At 45.3% G+C, this 21,702-nt stretch overlaps 1 protein-coding gene across 2 annotated transcripts in view; it reads left to right on the forward strand.

Moving 5' to 3' along the window:
* LOC134347452 (stomatin-like) overlaps positions 1-9,363 on the forward strand; it is a 58,865-nt gene extending 49,502 nt beyond the window's left edge. For both annotated transcript variants that reach the window (XM_063049772.1, XM_063049773.1), the window contains one exon: positions 7,761-9,363. In XM_063049772.1, the coding sequence (XP_062905842.1) occupies positions 7,761-7,949 (189 nt within the window). In that variant the 3' untranslated portion in view covers positions 7,950-9,363. The remainder of the gene's footprint in view (positions 1-7,760) is intronic.
* Positions 9,364-21,702: the final 12,339 nt, after the last annotated feature.

The following is a 21,702-nucleotide window of genomic DNA, read 5'->3' on the forward strand; positions in this document are numbered from 1 at the left end:
TGCTTTCTCTGGCGGACAGTGCGTAGATGTTCAGCAAAGCAGTCTCCCAGTCTGCGTCGGGTCTCACCAATATATAAAAGGCCACATCGGGAGCACCGGACGCAGTATATCACCCCAGTCGACTCACAGGTGAAGTGATGCCTCACCTGGAAGGACTGTTTGGGGCCCTGAATGGTGGTAAGGGAGGAAGTGTAAGGGCATGTGTAGCACTTGTTCTGCTTACACGGATAAGTGCCAGGAGGGAGATCAGTGGGGAGGGATGGGGGGGACGAATGGACAAGGGAGTTGTGTAGGGAGCGATCCCTGCGGAATGCAGAGAGAGGGGGGGAGGGAAAGATGTGCTTAGTGGTGGGATCCCGTTGGAGGTGGCGGAAGTTACGGAGAATAATATGTTGGACCTGGAGGCTGGTGGGGTGGTAGGTGAGGACCAGGGGAACCCTATTCCTAGTGGGGTGGTGGGAGGATGGAGTGAGAGCGTATCCCCTTTTGCCTATCACCTGTCCAGCTCTCGGCTCTATCCCTCCCCCTCCTGTCTTCTCCTATCATTTTGGATCTCCCCCTCCCCCTCCAGCTTTCAAATCCCTTACTCACTCTTCCTTCAGTTAGTCCTGACGAAGGGTCTCGGCCTGAAACGTCGACTGCGCCTCTTCCTATAGATGCTGCTTGGCCTGCTGCGTTCACCAGCAACTTTGATGTATGTTGCTTGAATTTCCAGCATCTGCAGAATTCCTGTTGTTTGCTTCCAATGTTCAATAGGTTTCAATGAGATCCTCCCTCATTCTTCTAAACTCCAGTGAGGACAGCCCAGAGCCATCAAACGCTCCTCATATGTTAATCCTGGGCACATTATCCAAACCCCTCACTGGCCATGTCTGCCTAGGGTCTCATCACTAGACACCATGCTGGCTCAATTGAAAGGGTTAGATAAGAAAGAGGAAGGAAAGTTGTTTGCACTAGTAAGTGAGACTAGAACTCAGAACACAGAGCATAGAACATAGAACATTACAGCACAGTACAGGCCTTTCGGCCCACAATGTTATGCTGACCCTTTAGCCTACTCATAGAATAATCCAACCCTGCCCTCTCACACGTGTTTCCCCCGGCTGCTCCTGTTTCCTCCCTGTCCTAAATATGAGTTGATAGATTGTCTAATAACTGTTATGTGTGTGGATGGCAGGATTGTTGAGCCCATGATGGAGAGTGAGTCATAGGGAGATTAGTCAGGCAAATGAGACTACCGGGAACTCCCCGAGAACCAGCATTTACTCAGTGGGCCGAATTGCCTCTTACGTTGTGAAACAATGAGGCCTATGCAGATGTGTGGAGATGGTTGCACAAGATCTTGATGAAATGCAATGTACTGTTGCTCCTGGTTCTGTTTCTTTACCTGCTTCTGATAAATAAATGTTTCAACACTGCACGGTAGTATAGCGGTTAGCATAACAGTATTGCAGCACCAACAACCTTGGTTCAATTCCCACCGCTGTCCTGTAAGGAGTTTGCACGTTCTCCCCGTGACTGCATGGGTTTCCTCCGGGAGCTCTGCTTTCCACCCACAGTCCAGAGACATGCAGGTTAGGAGGTTAATTGGTCACTGAAAATTGTCCTGTGATTAGGCTAGGGTTAAATCAGTGGGATGCTGGGCAGTGTGTCTCATTAGCCAGAAGGGCCTGTTCCACGCAGTATCACTAAATAAATAAATTAATTAAAGATCAATGGCCTTTGTGTCCATGGTGGTGAAGGCAGAAGATAAAAAAAGACAACTGTAGCTTTGAAGGAGCTTCCCCAGTGCATTTACAAGGTCTCCAGTACACCGTGGTTCATGGAACATTGCCCACTGCACTGCAGACCCAGGCAAACTTCCCCACCATGAAAGGATTAGTGTAAAAATGGGTTCTTAATGCCAGAAAACGTTTTCCCATGGCAGGGCTATCAAAACAAGAGAGCAGAATTTCAGAGTGAGAGGAAGGAAGTTTAAAGGGGATCGGAGGTGTAAGTGTTTTACACCGACACTGGGTGATATCTGGAATATGATGCCAAACGAGGTGGTGGCATCATAAAGTTATCATGTAGAAGAAGCATCTAGTCATTTATGTGGGCAGGGCATCGAACATAGAACATTACAGCACAATACAGGCCCTTTGGCTCACCAATTTGTATCAGCCTTATAATATACCCCTCATGCCTCCATTTTTCTATCATCCGTGTGCCTATCTAAGAATTTCTTAAATCACTCTTATGTATCTACCTCTACCACCATGCCTGGCAGTACATTCCACACACTCACCACTGCCTGTGTAAAGCACTTACCTCTCACATCCCCCTGTATGCTTATCTCCAATCGCCTTAAAATTATGCCCCTGGTATTAGCCATTACCACCCCTGGGAAAAAGTCTCTGGCTGTCCACTCGATCTATGCCTTTTATCATCTTGTACATCTCTACCAAGTTGCCGCTCATCTTCCTTTGCTCAGAAGAGAAAAGCCTCAGCTCACTCAACATGTCCTCCTGAGACATGCTGTCTAATCCAGGCAGCATCCTGGTAAATCTCCTCTCACCCTCTCTAAAGCTTCCACATTATTCCTGTAATGAGATGACCAGAACTGAACACAATATTTCAATGTTATACAGTTGCAACATTACCTTACGGCTCTTGAACTCAATCCCCTGACTAATGAAGGTCAACACACCACACGCCTTCTTAACCACTCTATCAAGTTACGGATATGGTCCTAAAGTGGTCAAGTAGAATTAGCATATCTGAGCAAAAAGGTTGACATAGATGTGATCTGCTGTACAGCTCCGTAGCTCTTTACAAGCTGTGTGGGAGGGTAAGTTTAGATTGATCTTGGGTAGGTTAAAAGGTTGGTACAATATTATGGATTGAAGGGCCTGAAGTGTGCTGTGATGTTCTATGTTCTATGTGATCTCCTGCTGCCTTACCTGGTCTTCACGTTGACCCTAGGTGTAGCTAATTTTCTTGGTGTCAGCTTCAAGGTAACGTCGCCAGGTGCTCTTTGGCCGGTCTCTCTTAGAAGGATGATCAGCTTTATAGCTTCCATGGATTTGCAGTTTTCACCACTCAACTTCATAAATCTTCCAGGCGAAGATCCTTTCTCTCCAGGGATGAGGTCTTTGCAGATTCTGCTGGCATTTCTGCAGCCATGGAATGGGATTGCTAGCCAACACTCCTCCTTTCTCAGCTAGGCATGGGACCATCCATGGTGGAGTTAACAGTTTACAGAACACGTTGTTTTCAGAATTAGGCCATTTGGCCCATCAAGTCTGCTCCATCATTCCATGAAAGAGTTGGTATGTTATGGTGAGGTTGTATAAAGCATTGGTGAGGCCGAATCTGGAGTATTGTGTACAGTTTTGGTCACCAAATTACAGGAAGGATATTAATAAGGTTGAAAGAGTGCAGAGAAGGTTTACAAGGATGTTGCCGGGACTTGAGAAACTGAGTTACAGAGAAAGGTTGAATAGGTTAGGACTTTGTTCCCTGGAGCGCAGAAGAATGAGGGGAGATTTGATAGAGGTATATAAAATTATGATGGGCATAGATAGAGTGAATGCAAGCAGGCTTTTTCCACTGAGGCTAGGGAAGAAAAAAAACCAGAGGACATGGGTTAAGGGTGAGGGGGGAAAAGTTTAAAGGGAACATTGGGGGGGCTTCTTCACACAGAGAGTGGTGGGAGTGTGGAATGAGCTGCCAGATGAAGTGGTAAATGCGAGCTCACTTTTAACATTTAAGAAAAACTTGGACAGATACGTGGATGGGAGGTGTATGGAGGGATATGGTCCAGGTGCAGGTCAGTGGGACTAGGCAGAAAAATGGTTCAGCACAGCCAAGAAGGGCCAAAAGGCCTGATTCTGTGCTGTAATGTTCTATGGTTCTATGGTAAAAGCTGATTTGTTATCCCTCTCAATCCATTTTCCTATCTTTTCCCTGTAATCTTTGATAGCCTTATTAATTAATAACCTATCAAACTCCGATTTAATTATACAAAATGACTTGGCATCCACAGACGTCTGTGGTAATGAATTCCACAGATTTACCACCCTCTGGCTGATTAAATTCCTCTAAATTGAAGTCCCTATATTCTGAGGCTGTGTCTTCCCTCCACTACAGGAAATATCCTCTCCACATCCACTCTACCTAGGCCTTTCTATATTCAATAGGTTTCAATAAGGTCCCCCTTCGTTTTTCTAAACTCCACTGTACTCAGGCCAAGAGCCACCAAACACTCCTCATACATTAACATTGCTGGAATCATTCTCCTGAACCTCCTCTGGACCCTCTCCAATGCTAACACACCTTCCTGTTAATTCTATTCCTTCTCGTCTTAAACCTACAGGTTAGATTGGATTAATTTCAGAAAGCAATAGAGTAGCAAAACTTCAAACAAAGGATGGGGGCAATGTGGAATGCCCTTCCTTCCATCTGGCTGTGGATACTGGTGTCTAGTCTGGGTTGCAAGGTTGCAGCCCAGAGGCAGGGGGTTGAAGGGAATGGAAGTGAGATCTGGCCTGTGGGATTACATAACCCACTCTTGCTGTTAATTCTTCTTCTTTTTAAGACCATAAGACAAGGAGCAGAATTAGGCCATCTGGCCACATGAGTCTGCTCTGCCATTCAATCATGGCTGATCCTTTTTTTCCCCCTCCTCAAACCCAATTCCTGGCCGCTTCCCCATAACCTTTCATACCATGTCCAGTCAAGAGCCTATCAATCTCTGCCTTAAATACACCCAACGACCTGGCCTCCACATCTGTATGTGGCAAGAAATTCCACAAATTCACCACCCTTTGGCTAAGGAAATTTCCCTGCATCTCTGTTTTGAAAGGGCGCCCCTCTATCCTGAGGTTGTGCCCTCTTGTCCTACACTCTCCCACTATGGGAAACATCCTTTCCACATCTACTCTGTTTAGGCCTTTCAACATTCGAAAGGTTTCAATGAGATCCCCCTTCATCCTTCTGAATTCCAGCGAATAGAGACCCAGAGCTATTAAAGACGTTCCTTGTATGATAACCCTTTCATTCCTGGAATCATCCTTGTGAACCTCCTCTGGACCCTCTCCAATACACAACATCTTTTCTGAGATGAGGGGCCCACAATACTCAAGGTGAGACCTCACCAGTGCCTTATAAAGCCTCAGCATCACATCCTTGCTCTTGTATTCTAGACATCTTGAAATGAATGCTGACATGGCATTTGCCTTCCTCACCACTGACTTGACCTGCACATTTATTTCTTCTACCAAGGTGCATGACCACACATTTTCCAACATTATACTTCATTTGCCACTTTCTTGCCCATTTTCCTAATCTGTCTAAGTCCTTTTGCAACCTACCTGTTTCCTCAACGGTACCTGCTTAACATGTAGGTTAGATCCTGAAATGAGTTCTCCTCGCTTATGCTACTAGGTTGATAAGGAACTTCGCACAACCACACTATCCCGAGCCCCGATACCTTCTCGCAAAAATCTTTCCTCACCAAACCTGGGAAAAGTATTCTAACGTCATTCTCTTTAGAACATAGTAACTCCTCTTTGTACTCCACTCGTGCAAAATGACATCACCTTTTTCTCTTAAAGACATAGGCAGTATTTTAGTATTACCAGGATGAATATAAAAGTGCACTTTAACAATAAAAAATGATATTCAATGGCGGTCACCTGGCTACATATACAAAAAAAATAAAAGAGCAATGAGAGCGGATATAGGACCACAAGAAAATGAGGCAGGAGAAATAATAATGGGGACAAGGAGATGGCGGATGAGCTAAATTAATATTTTGCATCAATCTTCAGTGTGGAAGACACTAGTGTTGTGTCGGATATTGAAGGGTGTGAGGGAAGAGAAGTGAGGCAGTCACTACTACAAAGGAGAAGATGCTCAAAAAGCTGAAAGACCTAAAGGTACATAAGTCACCTGATGAATAGCACCCTCGGGTTCTGAAAGAGGTAGTAGTAGAGATTGTGGAGGCAATAGTAATGATCTTTCAAAAATCATTGGATTCTGGCATGGTTCGAGAGGTCTGGAAAACTGCAAATATCACTCCATTCTTTAAGAAAGGACGGAGGTAGCAGAAAGGTAATTATAGACCTGTTAGCCTGATCTCAGTGGTCGGGAAGATGTTGGAGTTGATTGCTAAGGATGATGTTATGGAGTACTTGGTGACACAGGACAAAACAGGACAAAGTCAGCATGGTTTCCTTTAGGGAAAACCCTGCCTGACAAACCTATTGGAATTCTTTGAGGCGATTACAAATAAGAATTTGTAGTGGATGTTGTATATTTAGATTTTCAGAAAGCCTTTGACAAGGTGCCACACATGAGGCTGCTTACCATGTTAAGAGCTCATGGTATTACAGGAAAGTTACTGGTATGATTGGTGCATTATTTGATTGGTAGGAGGCAGTGAGTAGGAATAAAAGGATCCTTTTCTGGTTGGCTGCCAGTGACTAGTGGTGTTCCACAGGGGTCACTGTTGGGACTGCTTCTTTTATGCTGTATGTCAATGATTTAGATGATGGAATAGATGGCTTTGTTGCCAAGTTTGCAGATGATACAAAGATTGGTGGAGGGGCAGGTACCGTTGAGGAAACAGGTAGGATGCAGAAGGACTTAGACAGATTAGGAGAATGGGCAAGAAAGTGGCAAATGAAATATAATGTTGGAAAATGCATGGTCATGCACCTTGGTAGAAGAAATAAATGTGCAGACTATTTTCTAAGTGGGGAGAAAATCCAAAAATCTGAGCTGCAAAGGGACTTGGGAGTCCTTATGCAGAGCACCCCAAAGGTTAACCTGCAGTTTGAGTTGGTGGCGAGGAAGGCAAATGCAATGTTAGCTTTTATTTCAAGAGGTCTAGAATACAAGAGCAGGGATGTAATGCTGATGCCTTATAAGGCACTGGTGAGGCCTCACCTTGAGATTGAGCTCCTCATCTTAGAAAAGATGTGCTGGCATTGGAGAGGGTCCAGAGGAAGTTCATAAGGATGATTCCAGGAATGAGAGGGTTATTGTACAAGGAATGGCTCTGGGACTGTACTCGCTGGAATTTAGAAGGATGAGGGGGGATCTCATTGAAACCTTTTGAATGTTGAAAAGCCTAGCCAGAGTAGTTGTGGAAAGGATGTTTCCCATGCTGGGGGTCCAGGACAAGAGGGCACAGCCTCAGGATAAAGGAGTGTCCATTTGAAACAGAGATGCGGAGAAATTTCTTTGGGGGGGGTGAATTTGAGAAATTTATTACCACAGGCAACTGTGGAGTCCAGGTCGTTGGGTGTATTTAAGGAAAAGCTTGATAGGTTCTTGATTGGACATGGCATCAAAGGTTATGGGGAGAAGGCTGGGGAGTGGGACTGAGGAGGGGAACAAAGGATCAGCCATGATTGAATGGCGGAGTAGACTCAATGGGCCAAATGGTCTAATTCTGCTCCTTGTCTTATGGTCTGTTAAGCCCATCGCCCCTACTGGGCATACACCACTGTCATCTGCTGTCCTGGGCCAATGAAAGGTCGATCGGTTCTGTGGCTTTCACTTTCCCCATAAAAATTCATTTGTCTTCTAGGCAAAGATCCTTTCTCTCCCAGGGATGAGGTGTTTGAAGCTTCTGTTGGCATTTCTCTGTCTCTGGGTTTTTACGGGATGGGGTTGCTAGTCCCATGTCCAACCCTCCTCCTTTCACAGCCGGGTGTGGGACCAGCCATGACAGAGTGTCTTGTTGTTAATGTCTCCATGTATTCCCTCAGGTAATTGCAGCGGAGGGCGAGGTGAGGGCCTCCCACTCCCTCAAGGATGCTGCCATCGTCATGTCAAGGAACCCTGTAGCCTTGCAGCTCCGCTACTTCCATACCCTGGCTGAGGTGGCATCGGAAAACAACTCCACCATCTTCTTCCCGGTGCCCATCGACCTCATGGCTGGCTTGCTGAAGAAATGAGTGGGGGAAAGCCGTGCAGATTTGTCAGGAGTGTTGAAAGTGGTGTTTGTGTACGTTGCTTTGGGAAGGCATGAGCCATTTGGTTTGAAGAGTTTAACCACCCTCAGCAAAAGCTGGATGTGGAATTCTGCCAAATTGCATCCATCAATTGTCCCAGACAGTTTGCCGTTTATTAGTTGACTTCTGTTGCACATCCTGGGCACCCCTGCTTTTGAAAATGGTCGTGTTCTCTGTGCCCACTCTGTACACATTGGTGTTTTCAAACCTTTCAGTTCAGTCTCCCAATCCTGGATCACAGTCCTTCAGCCTATACAAGGAAGAAAGTCAGGGAAACCTGGTAACACAGCACTGGTTAGTAAGTGAGAGAGAGAGAAAGGGGGATCTCTCTATCTTCCTCTTCCCTCTCTCTCCTCCCTTCTCTCTCTCCCCTTCTCTCTCTCCCCCTTCTCTCTCCCCCCTTCTCTCTCCCCTCTCTCCCCCCTCTCTCCCCCCTCCCTCTCCCCTCTCCCTCGCCCCCCCTCTCTCTCCCCCCTCTCTCTCCCTTTCCCACTCTCTCTCTCCCCCCTCCCTCTCCTCCGCCCACTCCTCCCCCCTGCCGGCCATCATACCATGGCTCCACCCACAGGTCTCCACTCACCTTGGGCCTTGAATGTTTATTCATCTGGGAATCTTAGTGATTCTCTCTGCTTCAGCAACACACACAAAATGCTGGAGGAACCCAGCAAGTCAGCATCTATGGAAATGAATACACAGTCCTCAGACTCTCAGCCTGAACCATCGGCTGTTTATTCCCCTCCATAAATGCTGCCTGACCTGCTGAGTTGCTCCAACATTTTGTGTGTTGCTAGAATCTAGAATCTGCAGAATCTCCGGTTCTCACTGCTTGAATTTTTCCCAGGATGCTCACTTTACCCTGCCGTTAATGAGGAGTGTGTACTGAGTGAGGTTCCAGTGTCCTGGAGGCTGACTCCTCTCTTCACCAGGCCTGCAGCGGTGTGTCCAAGCTTCCCCAGCGTTGTGCACTGATTCAGCCATTAGGACTCTCAACAAACAGAATTGGGTGTGTGAAGAGAGCAACCGAATATCCCAGCCTCTCCCACACCAGCACAATTTATATACCTCGAACTCAGGCAGCTACCTAAAGCTGAGTGGTGAAATTGCTGGTTGTCTGTGGAGAAATGAGTTACTATAACAATTGTTAAAGAGGAAGAACACAAGTGGCTTGTAAAACCGTTCTCAGTTTTTGCCATGTCTCTGTAATCACCACAGCCTCTGTCTGAGCCCTGACAATCTGTTTTGTGGAATTTACTGTTCCGACATGTGTCTTGTGTTGCGTTCTTATACGTTAAATTTTCTGCCTTCTTTAGAGGTTGTTAAATACAATGTTTTTAAAAAAATGATAATTAAAAAGTTCCAAACGTTTGTTTGAAAAGCTCTTTATTCTTCCACATGCAGCTCCATCAGTGTTTCATTCCCCTTTTCAAAAGTCTGGAAGACACACAAGTAGAATTGGGCCACTCAGCCCATCGAGTCTACTCTGCCATTCCATTAAGCCTGATTCTTTTTCAACCCTGTTCTCCCACTTCTGCTCATAAACCTCAACCTCCTTACCAATCAACCTCTGCTTTAAATATACCCAACAACTTGGCCGGCACAGCCGTCCGTGGTAACGAATCCCACAGATTTACCACCTTCTGGCTGACCTACCTCCCTCATCTCTGTTCTAAAGGGATGTACTTTATACCGAGGCTATGTCTGCTGGTCCTAGACTCCCCAGCTAATTGAAACGTCTCTCCACTCTATCAAGGCCTTCCAGTTTCTAAGGTCAAAGTTCCAGGTACATTTATTATCTAAGTACGTATACAACTTTGAGATTCATCTCCTTACAGGCAGTCACAAAACAAGAAACCCAAAACAACCCATAAAAAGAACAACAAACACCCAATGTGCAGAGAGAAATCACAAATCCTGCAAAAAAGTAAAAGCAAGCAACAGCATTCGGAACAGAAGCAAGTCCATAGACATGAAGCCCTGAGCAGCTGGAGGAGGCCGACAGCCTCAGTCCTGAGCAGTTGGAGCAGGCCGACAGCCTCGGCCTCAGTTCATCACACAGCTGAGCAAAATGTTGTGGAGCCCACGGATACATATCGCAGGCTCATAGACTCAGCTTCAGTCCAGCCTGGCATTTAAATCATCCAAACATTGGGTTGTTCCTCACTCAATGACCCAGGCCCAATCGCATCGATATGCTCTGGGCCTGGAACCTGCCACATGTTAAATTGGATAGGTATATGACAGGAAAGGAATGGAGGGTTATGGGCTTAGAATGGAGGGTTATGGGCTGAGTGCAGGTCGGTGGGGCTAGGTGAGAGTAAGAACTCGGCACGGACTAGGAGGGCCAAGATGGCCTGTTTCCGTGCTGTAATTGTTATATGGATATATGGTTTCGGCCCATACCTAAACTTTTCAAATCGGCTCGGCGCTTAGATCAATCAAACCTTGCTCTCGGTTTAGATGGATGGGCTCCGAAACATTTCTCCACTTCACATGCCCTGATTCCATCTCGAGCATGCCTTGATCTCGCTCTGACCACTTCTCCTCAAACATACCTCGATATTGCTCACATCCTCATGCTTCAACACTCAACCCAGACTCACCCTTGCTCGCCCCTTCATTGTTTGTGGTGATCCTTTGAAATTGCCAGTAAATTGTTGCTCATCCTTAGTAGCCAGAAGTTGAATACTTCAGTAGGTTTCAATGAGCTTTTCCCTTCATCCTTCTAAACTCCAGTGAATACAGGGCCAAAGGCATCAAATACTCCTCGTCTTGGTACCTTGTGTATCTCCTCTGGACCCTCTCCAATCTCAGCACATCCTTCCTTACGTACAGGGCCCAAAATTGCTCACAATATTCAAAATGTGGTCTGATCAATGACTAATATGTCCACAACATTACAAACTTGCTTTTATATTCCATTCCTCTCGATATAAATGCTAACGTTGCATTTGGCGTCCTTACCTCCAACTCAGGAGGGAGGGAACGTCGACTCAGACCATGAGAGGCCTGCGTCGGGCATTTTCATGCCTTACAAGGCGCAGATTGGAAGTCTGTGTGGGGCGCCACCCCTCACACAGACTCGAGCAATGTGTGGTTAAGTGCCTTGCTCAAGGACACAAACATGCTGCCACAGCTGAGGCTCGAACTAGCGACCTTCAGATCACTAGACTGACGCCTTAACCACTTGGCCACGGGTCCAACTCAACCTACAAGTTAACCTTCAGGGAATCCTGCATGAAGACTCACAAGTCCCCCTTGCACCTCTGATTTTTTAAATTTTCTCCCCATTTAGAAAATACTCTAAGCATTTATTCCTTCTACCAAAGTGTATGACCACACACCTGCATTTGTCTTTGCCATCAGTTGAATGTTGCTGTGTGTGAGGTTTTTATTTCAATGGACTACAACAAGTCCTTGGTCTCTCATCACTGGGAACCTAGCCCAAAAGCCGGAGTTAAGAGTTCCAGTGGATCATCTGAACAACAGCAAGGGGGAGAACGAGGAAGGAAGAAGAGAAGGGAAGGGGAAAAGAGGGTTAGAGAGAAAGGGAGTATCATCATTTCAGAGCTCCTGTCCTGGCTTCAGCAACTAAGTTCAATTACAAAGAAAACACAGCAATGCCTCGACTTCCTGGCCTCAAAGTTTCCGTGTGCAATTAGATCCTCGGTTTCCTCACTTGTAGACTCTAGTCAGTTCGGATTGGCTACTCACCTTATACCTACAACTGTGAGGCTAAGCAGAGCTCCATTTGTCTTGTCTCCCCTTCTCTTCACCATTTACACCTCGGACTTCAACTACTGCACAGAGTCCTGTCATCTTCAGAAGTTTTCTGATAACTCTGCCATAGTTGGATGCATCAGCAAGGGAGATGAGGCTGAGTACATGGCTACGGTAGGAAACTTTGTCACATGGTGTGAGCAGAATTATCTGCAGCTTAATGTGAAAAAGACTAAGGAGCTGGTGGTAGACCTGAGGAGAGCTAAGGTACCGGTGACCCCGTTTCCATCCAGGGGGTCAGTGTGTTCATGGTGGAGGATTACAAATATGTGGGGATATGAATTGACAATAAACTGGACTTGTCAAAGAACACTGAGGCTGTCTACAAGAAGGGTCAGAGCTGTCTCTATTTCCTGAGGAGACTGAGGTCCTTTAACATCTGCCGGACGATGCTAAGGATGTTCTATGAGTCTGTGGTGACCAGTGTGATCATGTTTGCTGTTGTGTGCTGGGGCAGCAGGCTGAGGATAGCAGACACCAACAGAATCTAAACAAACTCATTCGTAAGGCCAGTGATGTTATGGGGATGGAACTGGACTCTCTCACGGTGGTGTCTGAAAAGAGGATGCTGTCCAAGTTGCATGCCATCTTGGTCAATGTCTCCCATCCACTACAAAATGTACTGGGTGGGCACAGGAGTACATTCAACCAGAGACTCATTCCACCGAGATGCAGCACAGAGCGTCATAGGAAGTCATTCCTGTCTGTGGCCATCAAACTTTACAACTCCTCCCTTGGAGGGTCAGACACCCTGAGCCAATAGGCTGGTCCTGGACTTATTTCCTGGCATAATTTACATATTACTAGTTAATTATTTATGGTTTTATTACTACTTATTATTTATGGCGCAACTATAATGAAAACCAATTTCCCCCGGGATCAATAAAGTAAGACTATGACTATGGCTATTTGCTGGCAATGCCAAGGTCATGGATTATTGACAACTGGAGGAGGAAACAGGTCCATAAGCAAATCAGGGTGGATAAATCTTCAGGGCCTGACAAGGTGTTTCCTTGGACCCTGTGGGAGGCAAGTGCCAGGGCCCTAGCAGAGATATTTAAATCATCCTTAGTGATGGGGAGGCACCAGAGGATTGGAGGATAGCCAATATTGTTCTGCTGTTTAAAAAAAGGCTCTCATTTTAAGCTAGGAAATTCTCAGCCAGTGAGTATGACATCAGTTATTGAAAGTTATTGGAAAGTATTCTAAGGGACTGGATATTTAAATATTTGGATAGACATAGACATTAAGGATAGTCAGCATGGCTTCGTGCATGTTAGATCACGTCTAATCAATCTTACAGAGTTTTTTTGAGGAAGTTATAAGGAAAGTGGATGAAGGTAAGGCAGTAGATGTTGTCTAGGTGGAGTTTAGTAAGGCAGTTGACAAGGCCCTGCATGGGAATCTGGTCATGGAGGTTCAGTGTAGCATTCAGGATGAGTTGGTAAATGAGATTAAGCAGTGGCTTCGTGGGAGAAGCCAGAGAGTGGTAGTAGAGGGTTACGTCTCGGACTGGGGGCCTGTGACTCGAGGTGTGCCACAGGGATCGGTGCTGGGTCCTTTGTTGTTTGTCATCTGTATCAATGATCAGGATGATAATGTGGTTAACTGGATCAGCGGATTTGCAGATGACACCAAGATTGGGGGTATAGTGGACAGTGAGAAAGGCTATCATGGCTTGCAGAGGGAAATGAACCAGCTGAAAAAATGGGCTGAAAAATGGCAGATGGAATTTAATGTAGACAAGTGTGAGGTGTTAAAGTTGTTTAAGATGCTTGTGAGGCCTAATTTGGATATTGTGCACAGTTTTAGACATCTACCTGCAGGAAAGATATAAACAAGGTTGAAAGAGTGCAGAGCAAATTAACAAGGATAATGCTGGGTCTGGAGGATCTGAGTTCTCTACCTGTATTTACTGAGGAGATGGACGCAGAATCTATAGAAGTGAGGCAAAGGTGCATCAACTTCATGAACCCTGTACAGATTACAGGAGAGGTGTTTGCTGCACTGACGCAAATCAGGGTGGACAAATCTCCATGGCTTGATAAGGTGTTCCCTTGGGAGTCAAGGGCAGAAATTGCCAGGACTCTTGCCCACCCCTCAGTGGGCTCATAAGGAAACTCGGCTCATTGCTGGCCCTGCTAACAGCCACGGGACTCAGCAGTGAGAATGCCACCTTTCATAAACAATATACATCTAGGGCTGGTGTGACTTGGGGTTCAACCACACAGGAACGCCGTGATGTTCTGATTAAAGAAACCTCGATTTGAGTGAATGCTGCGTTATTACTGCCCAGACACATATGTCAGTTGGCAAGAAATAACAGATCGCATTAAATTATAAAGAAAGTAAATTTACTAATTTCAGCTTTATAGAACAGTTTGTAGGAAAAGAAAAGTAAAAAAAAGGGTCCATTACAGTTAACACAGTCCAAATGTGCAGATGAAGTTGGAGCTCATCGTGAATTTGTCTTTTTCCTCATGCAGTGTGCATGACCCACAGTCTGCATGAAAACACACACCATATTTCAAACGTCGCTCGAAATCCATTCTGAACAAACAGGCATTCTGCTCTCAGCAGGAGTTGTGGCCTTTCTTCCTTCGTGCCATTCATCTGTTTTGTAGCCTGGGGAAAATTACACACACAGGACAACAGGGCTTTAATTCCTTTACCTGCTTTAGATGTTTTAATGCAGTGTGACGAAAGTACACATAGACTAAGATGTTAACTGTCCTGGGCTGGCACCAGTGGGATCAACAGTTGGTCTGACACTTGTCTTCAGGAGAGAGAGAGATAAGGAAAAACAATGGAGCAGCATTTGGAGATGTTAATGAAGGGACGGGAGAGAGTAACGGAAGGAGACACCGGTCTGAGAGCTGTCAAGATCGGCTCCTCTTTGAACCCTGAACTGTTTGAAGTGATGGACAGGCGATACCCCAGCAGGGGGATAAAAAGGGACAGGTTCGCTAAGGCAGGACACACACGACACCACGAGGTAACGAGACCCTGGAAGCGGTGCGCCTCCCACAAGTCGGTGGGAGTTTTGGAGGTCTGGTCGTGGGACCAAGCCATAGACGCACAGGGTGGAAAGATACGATCGGCGGGAACCTGGTGTGTGTCCGCCCTTGCCTGGGTGCCGGGTTCACCGCTGAGGAACGATCGTATCTGAAACGGAAGGGTCAGAGTTGGTGACCTCAGAAGACATTACAAAGGGCTCGCCCGAAAGCTGACTGTGAGGAATATCGAAGGTCTGTGTGGAAGCCATTTGAATATTCATTCGCTTTTGCTCTCTCTCTCTCCTTCCCCCCTCCCCCCCACCGCCTGTCCACTGGCATGGCAGTGATTACTGTGAACTGAACTGAACTCAATTGAACTGAACTTTGCGTCACTTTGAAACTGGTCACTTACCCCTAGACGACGATAGAGCTTGATTGATCCTGTTATCCTAATTCTGTGTACATGTGTGTGAATCATTGCTGAACTGTTACATTTATTATCCTTTTGATTAGAGTACTGTGTTGCTTATTTCTTTAATAAAACTTTCTTAGTTCCAGTAATCCAGACTCCAACTGAGTGATCTATTTCTGCTGGTTTGGCAACCCAGTTACGGGGTACGTAACATAAGTGGGGTTCTCGTCCGCGATTTTGAACGCTAAATTTGGGACGGAGTAAATTGATTGGGTTAAAATTCCCGAAAGAAAGAAAAGACAAACAGCAGAAATGGAGATTGAGGAATTTATAAAGGCGCCGACCTTGGAGGCATTAGAGGATGCCAGGAAAGCGGAATTGGCAGCTGTGGCCAAACGGTTGAATCTTGTTAAGGGGAAGTCGACAATGAGGAGAGAGGAGATACACAGAGCTATTGTAGAGCACTATGTATCTAAAGGTGTGTTTCCCCAAGGGGAGCTGGAGGTGGTGTCTATTGAAAAACCTACTGGAGACGCGGTACAGGTGCAGCTTGAAAAACTGAGACTCGAGCACGAGTTCCGGGTACGGCAGTTAGAACACGAAGAGTAACAGTTAGAACGACAACGGCAAGAGAGAGAGAGGCAGTTGGAGCTGGTCATTTACCCCTAGACGATGATAGAGCTTGATTGATCCTGTTATCCTAATTCTGTGTACATGTGTGTTTATCATTGCTGAACTGTTGCATTTATTATCCTTTTGATTAGAGTACTGTGTTGCTTATTTCTTTAATAAAACTTTCTTAGTTCCAGTAATCCAGACTCCAACTGAGTGATCCATTTCTGCTGGTTTGGCAACCCAGTTACGGGGTACGTAACAGTAGAAAGAAAGTATTGAAATAAAAATGACAAAATAATTAAAAAAACAGTTCCCACCCTTGTTACATATGCAGTATGAAAATAAATAAATCAAAATATACAAAAACCAATATACAATATGATAGCGGCAATTCTAAAAAAAAATAACAAACATTAGAATCCCACCAACCCTATACTTTATACACAACATCAAAAATATGAATAAATACATCTCATATTAACTAAGGGATATACTCACTTTGACACACACATGCTGAACTCCCAAACACATACAGGCTAGGCCCTGAAACAAATTCTCCTCACTCATGCTGCGCGAACAGAGATTAACACATTCGCATTACTCTGTTATATTCACTTTCAGTCATGAAACAATAAAGAAACAGTCATGAAACAATAAAGCAAGACAAATAAACTTTTACAATATATTGCCTTGGAGTTTAAATTACAAAAGACTAACCTACTAGGCCGATAAGGAACTTTGCACAACCGCACTATCCAGTGCTGATAACATTACTCGCGAAAATCTAAAGCATCCATATGTAAAACATGTCAAATTACCGATATTCTAGATTTACAAACAAGTAAACTGTAGAAAGGGTGCAGATGAGGTGTACAAGAATGTTGCCTGTATCGGGGAGCATGCCCTTTGAGAATAGGTTAAGTGAACTCGGCCTTTTCTCCTTGGAGTGATGGAGGATGAGAGGTGACCTGATAGAGGTGTATAAGATGATGAGAGGCATTGATCGTGTGGATAGTCAGAGGCTTTTTCCCAGGGCTAAAATGGCTAGCATGAGAGGGCACAGTTTTAAGGTGCTTGGAAGTAGGTACAGAGGAGATGTCAGGGGTAAGTCTTTTACGCAGAGAGTGGTGAGTGCGTGGAATGGGCTGCTGGCGACGGTGATGGAGGCGGATATAATAGTATCTTTTAAGAGACTCCTGGATAGGTACATGGAGCTTAGAAAAATAGAGGGCTATGGGTAACCCTAGGTAATTTCTAAAGTACATGTTCGACACAACATGGTGGGCCGAAGGGCCTGTATTGTGCTGAAGGTTTTCTATGTTTCTAAGTATAAACAAATTTACATGGATATTATCAAATATTATTCACTTTATAATAAGGTGATCTTATTATAAAGAGGTCTTAAAGAAACATATACAATTATGAAAGGGATAGATAAGATCGAGGCAGGAAAGTTGTTTTCACTGGTAGGTGAGACTAGAACTAGGGGACATAGCCTCAAAATTCGGGGGAGTAGATTTAGGACGGAGACGAGGAGGAACTGTTTTTCCCAGAGAGTGGTGAATCTGTGGAATTCTCTGCCGAATGAAGCAGTGGAGGCTACCTCAGTAAATATATTGAAGACAAGGTTGGATAGTTTTTTGTATAGTAGGGGAATGAAGGGTTATGGGGAAAAGGCAGGTAGGTGGAGATGAGTCCATGGACAGATCAGCCATGATCTTATTGAATGGCGGAGCAGGCTTGACAAGCCCGATGGCCGACTCCTGATCCTATTTCTTATATGCTTATTTTCTTTCCTCACCATAAAACTAGCATTTGATATCCTTTCTAGAACCTTGCAACTCTTCTTTCTACTCCACATGCGTGTAATGACATCACCATTTTCTCTTAAAGGCACAAGCAGCTATTTTAGCATTGCCAGGGTAAACGGAGAAGTGCACTCTAACAACAAACAATTATATCCAACAGTCACCTGGTTACGTCTGCACAATGCACTTTGTGCAACAGGGATGTTCCTTCTCACAGCACCCTCAGCCATCTACCATCCTGTCCTCTCTGCAGCTCCCGCCCAAAAAAAACCCTGCAAACCACAATATCCGTCACAAATCTCTCCCCGCCCACTGTCTCAAGCTTACTCCCGATTCCGCCATTCTGATTGGGCTGATACAACATTCCCAAGTTGAACATCATAGCTCCTTACTTTTTAAACGAAACCAAACATTCTAAGAGCACAGCTCACTGCTTTTACAGAACTGCTAGAATGAAATAAGTACAGCATAGCAATAAAAATTCTTAACCGGGGATTACATAAGGGAAGATTGAATAAGTTAGGACTATATTCTTTAGAACGTAGAAGACTGACAAGAGATTTGATGGAGGTATACAAAATTATGAGGGGGATAGATAGAGTAAATGCAAGCAGGCTTTTTCCACTGAGGTTGGGTGAGGCTACAACGAGAGGGCATGGGTTCAGTGCGAAAGGTGAAAAGTTTAAAGGGAACATGTGGGGAAACTTCTTCACTCAGAGGGTCGTGAGAGTGTAGAATGAGCTGCCAGCGCAAATGGTGCATGCAAGCTCTATTTTAACATTTAAGAGAAGATTGGATCGGTACATGGATGGTAGGGGTATGGAAGGCTATGGTCCTGGTGCAGGTCTTTGGGAGTAGGCAGTTTAAATGGTTTTGGCATGAACTGGATGGGCCAAAGGGTCTGCTTCTGTGCTGTACTTCCCTATGACTCCATATCATCTACTCCTATCTCTTTCCAAGGCTATGGTAAAGAATAGTGAGTTATGGTCACTGTCTCCAAAATGCTTACCCACTGAGAGATCTGACACCTAACCATGTTTATTGCTCAGCACCAGATCCAATCTGGCCTCTCATCTAATTGCCTCTCTAAAGATTGTATCAGGAATCCTTCCTGAAGACACCAAACAAAGTGCCCCATCTAAACCCTTTACACTAAAGAGGTGCCAATCAATGTTAGGAAAGTAACCCAGTTATTTTTGCACCTTTCCGAAATCTGCCTCTCAATCTGTTCCTCAGTGTCTCTGTTGCTACTTGGGGGTGGGGGGCAGGGTGTCTATAGAATACTCCTGATAGAGTGATTGCTCCCTTTCTGTTTCCGACTTTTTCGAGGAGGAGGGGTGGCATTACTGGTCAGGGATACTATTACAGCTACAGAAAGGGTGGGTAATGCAGCAGGATCTTCTTTTAAGTCAATATGGGTGGAAGTCAGGAACAGGAAAGGAGCAGTTACTCTACTGGGGGTATTCTATAGGCCCCTTGGTAGAGGCCAGCCAGGGGGAATGCCATACTAGATCTAGTACTAGGTAATGAACCGGGTCAGGTCACAGATCTCTCAGTGGGTGAGCATTTGGGGGACAGTGACCACTGCTCCCTGGCCTTTATAATTATCATGGAAAAGGATAGAATCAAAGAGGACAGGAAAATTTTTAATTGGGGAAAGGCAAATTATGAGGCTATAAGCCTAGAACTTGCGGGTGTGAATTGGGATGATGTTTTTGCAGGGAAATGTACTATGGACATGTGGTTGATGTTTAGAGATCTCTTGCGGGATGTAGGGATAAATTTGTCCCGGTGAGGAAGATAAAGAATGGTAGGGTGAAGGAACCATGGGTGACAAGTGAGGTGGAAAATCTAGTCAGGTGGAAGAAGGCAGCATACATGAGGTTTAGGAAGCAAGGATCAGATGGGTCTATTGAGGAATATAGGAAAGCAAGAAAGGAGCTTAAGAAGGGGCTGAGAAGAGCAAGAAGGGGGCATGAGAAGGCCTTGGCGAGTAGGATAAAGGAAAACCCCAAGGCATTCTTCAATTACGTGAAGGAAAAAAGGATGACAGGAATGAAGGTAGGACCGATTAGAGATAAAGGTGGGAAGATGTGCCTGGAGGCTGTGGAAGTGAGCGAGGTCCTCAATGAATACTTCTCTTCGGTATTCACCAATAAGAGGGAACTTGATGATGGTGAGGACAATATGAGTGAGGTTGATGTTCTGGAGCATGTTGGTATTAAGGGAGAGGAGGTGTTGGAGTTGTTAAAATACATTAGGACAGATAAGTCCCCGGGGCCTGATGGAATATTCCCCAGGCTGCTCCACGAGGCGAGAGAAGAGATTGTTGAGCCTCTGGCTAGGATCTTTATGTCCTCGTTGTCCATGGGAATGGTACCGGAGGATTGGAGGGAGGCAAATGTTGTTCGCTTGTTCAAAAAAGGTAGTAGGGATAGTCCGGGTAATTATAGACCAGTGAGCCTTACGTCTGTGGTGGGAAAGCTGTTGGAAAAGATTCTTAGAGATAGGATCTATGGGCATTTAGAGAATCATGGTCTGATCAGGAACAGTCAGCATGGCTTTGTGAAGGGCAGATCGTGTCTAACAAGCCTGATAGAGTTCTTTGAGGAGGTGACCAGGCATATAGATGAGGGTAGTGCAGTGGATGTGATCTATATGGATTTTAGTAAGGCATTTGACAAGGATCCACATGGTAGGCTTATTCAGAAAGTCAGAAAGCATGGGATCCAGGGAAGTTTGGCCAGGTGGATTCAGAATTGGCTTGCCTGCAGAAGGCAGAGGGTTGTGGTGGAGGGAGTACGTTCAGATTGGAGGATTGTGACTAGTGGTGTCCCACAAGGATTTGTTCTGGGACCTCTACTTTTCATGATTTTTATTAACGACCTGGATGTGGGGGTAGAAGGGTGGGTTGGCAAGTTTGCAGACAACACAAAGGTTGGTGGTGTTGTAGATAGTGTAGATGATTGTCAAAGATTGCAGATACATTGATAGGATGCAGAAGTGGGCTGAGAAGTGGCAGATGGAGTTCAACTCGGAGAATTGTGAGGTGGTACACTTTGGAAGGACAAACTCCAAGGCAGGGTACAAAGTAAATGGCAGGATACTTGGTAGTGTGGAGGAGCAGAGGGATCTCGGGGTACATGTCCACAGATCCCTGAAAGTTGCCTCACAGGTGGATAGGGTAGTTAAGAAAGTTTATGAGGTATTAGCTTTCATAAGTCGAGGGATAGAGTTTAAGAGTCGTGATGTAATGACTCTGGTTAGGCCACACTTGGAGTACTGTGTCCAGTTCTGGTCGCCTCACTATAGGAAGGATGTGGAAGCATTGGAAAGGGTACAGAGGAGATTTACCAGGATGCTGCCTGGTTTAGAAAGTATGCATTATGATCAGAGATTAAGGGAGCTAGGGCTTTACTCTTTGGAGAGAAGGAGGATGAGAGGAGACATGATAAAGGTGTACAAGATAATAAGAGGAATAGATAAAGTGGATAGCCAGCGCCTCTTCCCCAGGGCACCACTGCTCAATACAAGAGGACATGGCTTTAAGGTAAGGGGTGGGAAGTTCAAGGGGGATATTAGAGGAAGGTTTTTTACTCAGAGAGTGGTTGGTGCGTGGAATGCACTGCCTGAGTCAGTGGTGGAGGCAGATACACTAATGAAGTTTAAGAGACTACTAGACAGGTATATGGAGGAATCTACGGTGGGGGCTTATATGGGAGGCAGGGTTTGAGGGTCAGCACAACATTGGGGGCCGAAGGGCCTGTACTGTGCTATACTATTCTATGTTCTATGTTACCAAGAAAAGCAAACATAGTTAAAAAGTAGAATAAACAAAATTACAGAACTAAACAAAGTCAGAGATTCCTAGAGTAATACAACACAGAAACAGGCCCTACAGCCCAACTTGTCCATGCTGACCTCAGCATCCTCTTTGCTAGTCCCAGATGCCTACAATCAGATCATAACCCTGCAAACCCTTGCCTTCAATGTACCCTATCTACAAATGCCTTTTAAATGTTTCTCTGGCAGATCATTCCATATATTCACTGCCTCTTTGAAATATCTCCTCTTTTGTATCTGTATCC

The sequence above is a fragment of the Mobula hypostoma genome, chromosome 6 (genome assembly GCF_963921235.1).
Source record: "Mobula hypostoma chromosome 6, sMobHyp1.1, whole genome shotgun sequence".
In the NCBI taxonomy this organism is placed as follows: Eukaryota; Metazoa; Chordata; class Chondrichthyes; order Myliobatiformes; family Myliobatidae; genus Mobula; species Mobula hypostoma.